This window comes from Cynocephalus volans, chromosome 6, assembly GCF_027409185.1.
Source record: "Cynocephalus volans isolate mCynVol1 chromosome 6, mCynVol1.pri, whole genome shotgun sequence".
Taxonomy (NCBI): Eukaryota; Metazoa; Chordata; class Mammalia; order Dermoptera; family Cynocephalidae; genus Cynocephalus; species Cynocephalus volans.
In genome coordinates, this window is record NC_084465.1 from 137,371,246 (window position 1) to 137,383,169 (window position 11,924).

The 11,924-nt window shown below is 35.1% G+C and overlaps 1 protein-coding gene across 1 annotated transcript in view; it reads left to right on the forward strand.

Moving 5' to 3' along the window:
* Positions 1-9,098, forward strand: part of TMEM236 (transmembrane protein 236) — a 34,287-nt gene extending 25,189 nt beyond the window's left edge. Inside the window, exon 4 of the mRNA XM_063098693.1 lies at positions 8,524-9,098. Coding sequence (XP_062954763.1) covers positions 8,524-9,098 — 575 coding nt within the window. The remainder of the gene's footprint in view (positions 1-8,523) is intronic.
* The last annotated feature ends 2,826 nt before the right edge of the window (positions 9,099-11,924 follow it).

Genomic DNA, 11,924 nt, shown 5'->3' on the forward strand with positions numbered 1-11,924 from the left:
TCTAGAAATATATATCACATATAAATAAGTATATAATATAGTAATTTTTTATTTATGTATAAAAATAAAAAACATTTTATATATAAATATAAACACAGAAATATATACATATATATATACACACACATATATATATATATACAGTAAATTAAATCACATTCTCTAGTCTAAACAAATGTAAACAAGGGAGAAAGGCCAGAATATCCTGAATGAAAAGCTGAAGATTAGGAAGTTTAGAAGGTTTTCTCCGACAACCTTCAAAAATGAAACATTTAAAAATTGATAATGGTATCAGTTTTTAGCAGTTCTGTCCAGTGTTAGATGAATCTATAAAGTAAATTGTAGAGGGGAAAATGGTCTTTAAACCATGTAGCTTTTTAGTTGTGTCCTCAGACAAAATGATTCTCTTAAAAATTCAGGCTGCATGAATCAAGAAATGAGACATCTATTTATTGTCAGATTTATGCAATGCGTGGCAGGGAACTGAAACTGGATCTTAGGGCTTTTAGGTTTACTGGGTAACAATGCAATGTCTTTTGTAAAGAAAGTTACCACAACTATTTCACAGCTGAAAATGTATGGCCATGAACTGTTGATGGGTTGAATATTGGTCTTGAATTCACCACTATACTATTGTTATTACTAGATAATAAAGTTTCCATACAGTTTTGAGTACAGGCAATGGTATGCTGATCAATGTTTAAGCAGATGCTTTTTGGTGTGGGGCTAGGAGGGGGAAGTCCTGATTTGCAACATTTGCCAATTTCTGTGGTGTAAATACTGCCACCATGACCAATTTCAAGCTACCAAGACGATATCACTGAACTCTGATTCTGGAATTGGGAAGAAATGCATATACGGTGGGCTTTTAGCTGGTGTAAGCTGTCTCCACTTACACAGGTTATATCTGTGGGGCAGTATTTTTATTTGTTATGTAAACCGGCAAATATGAGAACTAAACTCATGGTCTTGTAAAGGCTCTGAAGTGTGACACTATTTCTCCAACTTGACCACCCTGAGTATATGGCATGCTGGGTAGCAGTATATCTATAGCCAAAGTTTAACACACTGTAATCATTTTTGCTCTTTACAGCATTCTGAAGCTTTCTATTCTATTCCAATTAACTTAAAACAATAAATTGCTTAGCTATTGCTACTTTTATTTATTAACACATGTATGACTGTTCTGTGTGTCAGACACTATTTTTAAGTGCTTTACAGATATTGACTTACTCTGTCCTTATAACCATGCTGTGAAGTAAGAGTTGCATTTATTACTTGGCAATATTACTTGTTTTCCCTGCCTCAGGGAGTGTATAGTATCAAAATAACAGTGTTTGTAAATGATCTTGTGTGTATTTTAATGTACTCTTTTTTTCTCTTGTTCTCTAAGAATATTATGACTAAAAGTGCTTTGTATGCTTAATATGCTTTTTAAAAATTATTTCCAGATTTTTCCTTGTGTTATGTCTAAATCATTAGGTTTTAGCTTTCTCCAGGGGAATATTTTTTCAGGAAAAATAGACTTTGGGACTATTAATCAGGACTAGTCACCCTTTTTTCTGAGTAATTATCTCCTGGTTGCTGTGAATTGAGTAACAACGTCTTTTTGCATCAGCTGCCTTTCAGGGGAAGAGCAAAGAGCTGACATCATTGTGCCCTCTTTGACTTTACTGCGCTCCATTCTCCTCTACGTGGGTCTTTCTCTTGCTTAGAGCTCTTCACTGGCTGGCTGTTGAACTTAGAATGAAGTTCAAAACTTTTCACCCGGCCCATAAGTCTCTATATAATCTGTCTCTGCCACGGTGTGGTATAGGTGCTAAGGGCTTGGGATTCAAGTTCTGGTCTTTCTACTTGCTAGCTGTGTAATGCTGGAGACAATTCTTAATTTCTCTGTGCCTCAGTTTACTCATCTTTAAAATGGGAAAATAATAGTATCTAAATCACAGGGTTTTAATAAATAAGTTAATGTATATAAAGGGATTAGAACAATGCTGGGTATATAGAAAGCACTGGGTATATAGAAACCTCTCACCAAACTCTCCCTTTTTCAATTCATGCTAACTGAAGAATCTTTACACATGCTATTCTTACAATCTGGCACGTTCTTTTTTCCATTTTTCTTTCTTTCTTTTTTTCTTTTTTGCAGCTGCCAAGTATGGGGACCTGAGCCCTTGACCTTGATGTTATCAGCACCACACTCTAACCAAGTGCACTAACCATTCATCCCATCTTTTTCCCATTTGTTATCTAATTGATTTCTACTTACTCTTCCCATCTCTAATTAACTGTTCCTTCTCAGATGAGCCTCCCTTGACTCCACAGTCTAATTCAGGTCCCCAGTGATAGACTCTTACGACACAATTTACTTTCCTTTTAAAGCCCTGCCACCGTTTATTAGTCTACATTTTATTTATTTTTATTTTTTCTTTTATATTTATTGGTGTGACTACAGGAGATTTAGAGCCATGAAGGTGGGGACTGTTTCCATACTGTTTGCTACATTATTAGCCAATGTCTAGCCTAGCTTTGGTACAGCACTCTAACATGTGTCTGTACATAATAGGGAGTTGGGAGTCTAACTAATGCATTTTTAGTATCAGCTTCATTCCTGGCTTGTTTTTAGGTGTCTTTCCTTGTGATTCCTCTTTCTTTTCTTTTTTCATTTTATTTAGATAACATATTACTTTCCTATTCTCTTTGCAAGAGGAATACGTACTTATTCCAGAAAATGCCTCACCGCTGATTTGTTATATCGTGTCTTATTTTTTCCCCGTAAGCTATCAAAAACTTCTGGGGAGTAAGTTAGAGATCGAAATAAATCAATATAAATAAATAATAAAGTAAAATAGGTAGGAGTTACCTACTCAAATATTTGTCTGTTATCAAAATCACATTTCCTTAATTATTTAGTTTGCACAGTAAAGACAAAAAGTTATTTCAGCAACTGGTGTCAGATGTGGGGAACTATACAGAATAGCTGCTATTTTTACTTATTAAAGGGCAATGTAAGCCTCTCAGGAAGTGAGTGGATCACTCTCTTTATGCTTATATCTTTTATGGATTTTGCACAAGTAAATATTGTTTTACCCAAACAGAACAACTAACAGCAGGAAGAACAGAATCGTAGGTTAAGTGGAAATTTAAAAAGTACTAATTTGGAAAAAAAAAAAAAAGTATTAGTCATGGAGTCAAAGGGAATAGTATTGAATACATGAATGTTTACATCGCTCAGAGATACATTTGCTGGTCCAGTATAATGAACAAAGGATATTTTGGCTTCATTGACTCTCCTCTAACATATGAGAGGCCAACAGAACTTTCCAGTTAATAGTTCTAGTGCTTCTCACTTAAAAAGAGGACAGCAGTGTCCCTGTACTCCCAAACCTAAACTAGTCCCTGTTGAGCTGCGCAGAGATATAAAGTTTCTAGCCCTAACTTTACCACATATATATGGACTGGGGCCTTCATATCTCATCAAAACCAAACTGTAGATGAGAATTCATTGTTCATTCCAATAGCTCTTATCCCTAGACATTAAGGCTCTCGTTGACTGTTTAAAAAATGTTAATGTGTCACTTCTCAGATGGCCACTTCCTGGTGTTGAAACAATGCTGAATTTTTGCAATCATCTTTCAAAAACTCAAATTATACACTGTGCCTACTGTTAACAAAGGAATTTGGATATTCGTTCAAATAGCTTTATCTACTAAGAGAGGTGAAGGAGAGTTCTCTAGGATATGACATACTCTAAGAAATATATTTTGTATATTTTTAACAAAATGAGAAAGGCAATTGATGCAAGTAGGTTTCTTAAAGAGAGATGATTTTATAAATTATACTAATTGACTAAATTATACTAATTGACTATAGTCAATATAATTTTCTCTCTTACTTCAGTATTATTTATTAAAATGATACCTATTCAGACCATTGTGACTTCTAAGGTTGGTTTCCAAAGAGGTTTCTAAGAGACATGGGTGCTGGCATTGTCTTATGAATAATTCACACCAGAAGTAAGTAATGTTTTATCAAGAATTTAGATAATCCTTTTAATTTATAAAAATACTCAATTCACACTTAAAATTTTTATTTTTATTTATTTATTTATTTTTATTTTATTTTTTAAATTTTATTTTGTCGATATACATTGTGGCTGATTATTGCTCCCCATCACCAAAACCTCCCTCCCTTCTCCCTCCCCTCCTCCCCCCCAACAATGTCCTTTCTGTTTGCTTGTCGTATCAACTTCAAATAATTGTGGTTGTTATATCTTCTTCCCCCCCCCCCCCGGTTTGTGTGTGTGTGTGTGTGTGTGTCTGTGTGTGTGTGTGTGAATTTATATATTAATTTTTAGCTCCCACCAATAAGTGAGAACATGTGATATTTCTCTTTCTGTGCCTGACTTGTTTCACTTAATATAATTCTCTCAAGGTCCATGCATGTTGTTGCAAATGGCAGTATTTCATTCGTTTTTATAGCTGAGTAGTATTCCATTGTGTAGATGTACCACATTTTCCGTATCCACTCATCCGATGATGGGCATTTGGGCTGGTTCCAACTCTTGGCTATTGTAAAGAGTGCTGCGATAAACATTGGGAAACAGGTATACCTTCGACTTGATGATTTCCATTCCTCTGGGTATATTCCCAACAGTGGGATAGCTGGGTCGTATGGTAGATCTATCTGCAATTGTTTGAGGAACCTCCATACCATTTTCCATAGAGGCTGCACCATTTTGCAGTCCCACCAACAATGTATGAGAGTTCCTTTTTCTCCGCAGCCTCGCCAGCATTTATCGTTCATAGTCTTTTGGATTTTAGCCATCCTAACTGGGGTTAGATGGTATCTCAATGTGGTTTTGATTTGCATTTCCCGGATGCTGAGTGATGTTGAGCATTTTTTCATATGTCTGTTGGCCATTTGTATATCTTCCTTAGAGAAATGCCTACTTAGCTCTTTTGCCCATTTTTTAATTGGGTTGCTTGTTTTCTTCTTGTACAGTTGTTTGAGTTCCTTATATATTCTGGATATTAATCCTTTTTCAGATATATATTTTGCAAATATTTTCTCCCACTCTGTTGGTTGTCTTTTAACTCTTTTAATTGTTTCTTTTGCTGTGCAGAAGCTTTTTAGTTTGATATAATCCCATTTGTTTATTTTTCCTTTGGTTGCCCGTGCTTTTGGGGTCGTATTCATGAAGTCTGTGCCCAGTCCTATTTCCTGAAGTGTTTCTCCTATGTTTTCTTTAAGAAGTTTTATTGTTTCAGGGTGTATATTTAAATCCTTAATCCATTTTGAGTTGATTTTAGTATACGGCGAGAGGTATGGATCTAGTTTCATTCTCCTGCATATGGATATCCAGTTGTCCCAGCACCATTTGCTGAAGAGGCAGTCCCTTCGCCACTGAATAGGCTTGGTGCCTTTGTCAAAGATCAGCTGACAGTAAGTGTGTGGGTTGATTTCTGGATTCTCTATTCTATTCCATTGGTCAGTGTGTCTGTTTTTATGCCAGTACCATACTGTTTTGGTTATTATAGCTTTGTAGTATAGCTTAAAGTCAGGTAGTGTTATGCCTCCAGCTTTATTTTTTTTGCTGAGCATTGCTTTGGCTATGCATGGTCTTTTATTGTTCCATATAAATGTCTGGATAGTTTTTTCCATTTCTGAGAAAAATGTCTTTGGAATTTTGATGGGGATTGCATTGAATTTGTATATCACTTTGGGTAGTATGGACATTTTCACTATGTTGATTCTTCCAATCCAAGAGCATGGGATATCTTTCCATCTTGTTGTATCCTCTCTAATTTCTCTCAGCAGTGGTTTGTAGTTCTCATTATAGAGATTTTTCACCTCCTTGGTTAACTCAATTCCTAAGTATTTTATTTTTTTGGTGGCTATTGTAAATGGGCAGGCTTTCTTGATTTCTCTTTCTGCATGTTCACTATTGGAGAAAAGAAATGCTACTGATTTTTGTGTGTTGATTTTGTATACTGCTACTGTGCTGAAATCATTTATCAATTCCAAGAGTTTTTTTGTAGAGGTTTTAGGCTGTTCGATATATAGGATCATGTCATCTGCAAACAGGGACAGTTTGACTTCATCTTTTCCAATCTGAATGCCCTTTATTTCCTTCTCTTCTCTGATTGCTCTGGCTAGTACTTCCAACACTATGTTGAACAGGAGTGGTGAGAGTGGGCATCCTTGTCTAGTTCCTGTTCTTAAAGGAAAAGCTTTCAGCTTTTCCCCATTCAGGATGATATTGGCAGTGGGTTTGTCATATATGGCTTTAATTATGTTGAGATACTTTCCCTCTATACCTAACTTATAGAGGGTCTTTGTCATGAATGAGTGCTGAACTTTATCAAATGCTTTTTCAGCATCTATAGAGATGATCATATGGTCCTTGTGTTTGAGTTTATTAATATGGTGTATCACATTTATTGATTTGCGTATGTTGAACCAACCTTGCATCCCTGGGATGAATCCCACTTGATCATGATGAATAATTTTACGTATGTGTTGCTGTATTCTGTTTGCTAGTAATTTAGTGAGGATTTTTGCATCTATATTCATCAAGGATATTGGCCTGTAGTTTTCTTTTTTGGTTATATCTTTACCTGGTTTTGGTATCAGGATGATGTTTGCTTCATAGAATGAGTTTGGGAGATTTGCATCCGTTTCAATCTTTTGGAATAGTTTGTAAAGAATCGGTGTCAATTCCTGTTTGAATGTTTGGTAAAATTCTGCTGTGAATCCATCTGGTCCTGGGCTTTTCTTTGTTGGGAGCCTTCTGATAACAGCTTCAATCTCCTTTATTGTTATTGGTCTGTTCAAATTTTCTACGTCTTCATGGTTCAGTTTTGGGAGCTTGTGTGTGTCCAGAAATTTATCCATTTCCTCCAGATTTTCAAATTTGTTGGCGTATAGTTGTTTATAGTAGTCTCGAATGATTCCTTGTATTTCAGATGAATCAGTTGTAATATCGCCTTTTTCATTTTTTGTTTTGTCGTGGTGCTGACACACTTAAAATTTTTAAATACTTAGTTAATTGCATAAAAGAAAACCAAAGTTTATTGTGTCCTTTATCAGCACCACACTCTCCTGAGTGAGCCACGGGCCGGCCCGTATTGTGTCCTTTAAAAAAAACATTTACAGGGCTGGCCAGGTAGCTCAGTTAGTTAGAGTGTGATGTTATAGCACCAAGGTCAAGGGTTCAGATCCTCGTACCGGCCAGCCGCCAAAGTAAAAAAAAACACCTGTATTTATAGTATTTGAGCATTTTATTAGTCATTAATCATAATTTATTTATTTAAAAATGTTTTCACTTTCCGGTCAATAAAGTTCAACAAATTTTTATTGACTTTGTGTCTTTGACTTTTACAGCTGTTCAATGTAATGACTCTCTTTGGATTTTGTTTTATCAGGTAATAACGGCAGCTCAGCACATTTACTGAGTAAACTTTGTCAAGGCCTGATACGTTCTTAGCAACAAAAATGGTGTTTAAGCAGATAGACGTTTTAAAAAGAAGGTGCTGTATCTATCATGTATAAAAACAATGCCATCCACACCGTTCTCAGATCTTGAGATTTGAGGGTCCCTACATAATTGTTGACCTTGACACCGATGTATACAGAGAAGAACACGCATACGAGTGTGAACACACACACGCATACACCATGTAATGGTGATAAGTCACATGTCCTACTCATTCAGATGACTGGTGTGTTGACCAGGTAACTGCCTCATGTTCACAGAAGTGATGCTTTAGACTAACCAATCCTACTGACCACTTTAAAAACCTTTGGAGAAAAACAGCTTAAAAATCTTACATTTGGCATGTCCCACTTCATGATAAATCTCTAGTGGTTGACTAGATCCTCTCTTCGCATCAAACTCCATGCCTGGACACCTGGGGTGTAGTGATCCTGTGAGCATCTTATTTGTCTTATAAAATGACAAGGTTGGACTGGTGAACTTTGAGGTGTATTTGATTTTACGATATTCATATATTTTGTAATTAGCACATGATATATGACCTCCAGACAGGTGACAGCCGTCATAAAGTAAAGAGTTTGTCAATTGGAGCCAAACACCTCTGGGCGTAAATTACAGCTCTGCCCTTTACTAACTGTGTATTTGAATTTGGGCATCACTTAACCTCTTGGGCCTCAGGTTCCATATTTGTAAAATGGGATAGTAATCCCTATCTTTCAGCTTTGTTCTGAGAATTAAATGAGAGTGTGTGAATGTGCTTAGCTCAGTAAACAATAATGTCCATTACTATGAAATAGTAAAAATGGCTTAAAATCCATTTTCAGAAAAATACCAAGGTGCCAAGAGCTTTCCCCACCTCTATAATTTTTAGTATGCTATGCCATCTTTATCTTGAACTTCTGTATGTAAAATAGGTCTCAAATAAGAGAACGCGTGGAATTCTATTTTTAAATTGAATTTTGAATTCAAACATTTTTTAAATTTAACTTTTAAAATTAAAATGGAAAAAAATCTGTTTATTTCAGGTAATGAAGATGGGCACATCCACATGACCTCTATGCAACAGATAAAAACCGTAACGGAGCAAGTGAAGCAAAGTGACGAAAACCCTGCAGGTCCCCAGGCAGCGGGGAGAACTGAGATGTCCAGACCCCCAGGAGCCACACAGTTTCCTGTGCCGTTAGCACCCCAGGAGCCTTTCTTTACCTCGGGAATCCTGAGAACAATGTCCCAGCGAGATGTCCGGGCAGAGATATTCCTGTGGAGTTTTCTGCTGTGGTCTGACACTATAGAAATGGTGCGTGTGGCCGGTCACCCTGCTGTGTACAAATCCAGCTGGCTATATCCAGTCTACATATTCAGTTTTATTTCTGTCCTTCGAGTGATATTCACCCCCCAAAACCCTCTTCTCAATTCCCTGGGTGTCCTGCTGCAGGATCTGCCCTTTATCTTCGTGAGACTTGGTTTAATCATTGCTCTAGGGACTATCACACCCGTTCTGGGCCTTTGTAAGAATGTCCTAGTGACTATCTCTTATGTTTATTTCAATCACCTTACCAAACTCAGGACTTTCTCCACTTTTGAAACGTCTTTATTTTAAAAAGAAACTAATATAGTAAGACCTCTTCATGATGTATATGTGCACATTTGTCATAATTTCTTTGTAGGGCACAAGTTTTTGCATGACAAAGAAATGAAGACTAGATTGCAGATAATAAACTATTTTTAATAACTGTAGCATATCAGTTTTTTATGCATACAAATGGTGCTAAGTTCAAGCAAAGTTATATTCTTATAGATTGGCTCCCATGGATCTCTAGAAAATGTTAGGAATTAATTTTAGTTAGTTATTTGTACTGTACTTTTTCTAAAAAATTCTTCAATAAAGCCTTTTTCAAAAACTGAGAACATGTTATCCCACTGTTAGCCCAAGAATGAGGTTAAACAGCACTAATATAAATTAAAGAGCATTATGTGAATGAATGAATGAATTAATATTAATTTTTAAGAAATACACCTGAAGTTATTGAATAATTATTAGACTGTACCTTTTTAAAAAAAATTTAAAATTGTAGTTTTAGAGTCTCCTTCAAGCATGGAATTATACTCTTTATCTCACTACAGCAAGTGACTTATTTAATCAATTGATTTCAGCATGAAAAGCAATTTACTTTAACAGATATTTGTCTCAGTTTGAGGCTTAACTGTTTTACTAGTATTGAGGTACTAACATGTTTAGTATAATGAAGTCAAGGTACATCAGTAATACCTAGATAAAGTTCTATAATAGGAAGCCATAAATTGAAGATGTAGATTTCAAAGAGTTTTCTATTTGTGGCATTGGATACCATCATAAAAATAATCAAGAACAAGCCCTGTTTAAAATTAAAAGTTTAAGGGCCGGCCTGTGGCTCACTTGGGAGAGTGTGGTGCTGATAACATCAAGGCCACGGGTTCAGATCCCTATATAGGGATGGCCGGTTAGCTCACTTGGGAGAGCGTGGTGCTGACAACACCAAGTCAAGGGTTAAGATCCCCTTACTGGTCATCTTTAAAAAAAAATTATTTAATTAATTAAATTTAAAAATAAAAAATTAAATTAAATTAAAAGTTTAGCTGACAAATGTAATAGCAAATGCAGTAGTGTCATATATAATACTATGTCATGGATTTCTTGATGCCATGAAATAGATACATAATCATGTAATTCGTCTTCACTATTATGTTGGCACACTCTGATTTTCATAGTAGGGGCTCTCTGTCTGATACGAATTTTTAGATGCTAGAGTGATTTGTGAGAGGCTTGTGTGCAGAGAAATGATTTCTATAGCCAGTCTCTTCAATGATCTGTGATAACAAATAACTTGAGAATGGATGACTGAGCTTGCCTGGTATCCTACTCTCCCAGTCCTGCTTTCCCTCTATATTTTATGATTTTTCTCACCCTGTTAGAGAAGGTCTACTCACAGTTGTCGAAAGCTTGCTTCTGGCTTTATGATTTGGGACAAGTTCCCTGACCACTGTGGGCTCCAGTTTCCACAACTAAAAGATGAACATAACACAGTGCTAGATATTTATTTCATTAAATATCAAGTCCAAACAAAGTTAGTTGTAGTTGTAAGGTACATTTAAAAAAAATCCACCTATGATCAGACTATTATTATACAGATGAGACTATTAATAAGGTTGAGAGGATTAGGATAAGGACTGCTCTTAGCACATTGTCTGGCAAAACAATAATAACGGGATAAATGTTAACTAAGTATTTTAATGGTACCAAGTCCCAAAGAAACAAGTAATTAAATGCATTGTTTAAATTTTCCTGTCTTATTCTTTTCTGTGTTCCTGCTCACCCTTTGGGAGTAATAGCTAAACCATGCATTTGTGAAAAATAATACAAAAAATCTGAAAGTAAACTCAGACTGTAATTTTTCATTAAGTAGTGTTATGTTCAATCTGTTGAATATACAGATGAGAATGGATACAAGCATCCTTCCGTCAGGCAATTTGAGTGTCCCTCCTACAAGTTCTCATAGAACGCAAATTATAGCACCTTATAAAGACTTTCATTATGTGTTTACTTTTCCAATTTTACCATTAATCTTTAAATTCCTTAAAGGACAGCCTGAAGGTATTTTGTTTAACAACGCCTCTTTATCTTCATCTATTAATCCTACAGGTACTTACAATACTTGTAACTTTAAAAATGTTGTAATACAAATAATTTCTTTCAAATTCTGCCATGCAGATCTTTTTTTTTGTTGTTAAGAAAAGCCTATAATCAAGTGATTAATTTGTAATAATCCTAAATATGAAAATATTTTACATAAATTTGTGTTTATCTTTATACCGGAATTTATGAAGTATGCAGTGTTCAGATAAACTCAAAAGTATTACTTAATTTGAGTTTAGAATGCATTCGTATCTAATATTTGTACATGGATGTGCCTGATATTTTGGGAAGTTGCAACACTTTATAGAAATAATGAAGGCATGTACAAAAGATTACATGTAGGAAGAAAATGATTGATTACCTAATTTAATTTAATATTTTAAGAGTTTACACATGTTTATAAAGTTCAAGTCTATGGTATTTAATAGACATTTCAGCAAATTAAGCTGACATAACATTGATAGTTCTACACTGCGTGATTAAATTATGTTATTAAAATTATATTGCAATTTTCATAGCTTCTAATGGTTGTTAGTACTAAGGCCCGTATAGCTTTTGTGTCCTAATAAAAAGTTTGCTTTTCTGCTATACGAGAGTATACATGCAAAAAAATGGCAGGATCTGTAATAGGCTATATGATATTTTATTCCAAGTAAAATTTGTAGTCCAACTGATAATTATGTCTTCATTAAATATCAAGTTCAAATAAAGTTAGTTGTAGTTGTAAGGTACATTAAAAAAAATCCATCTATG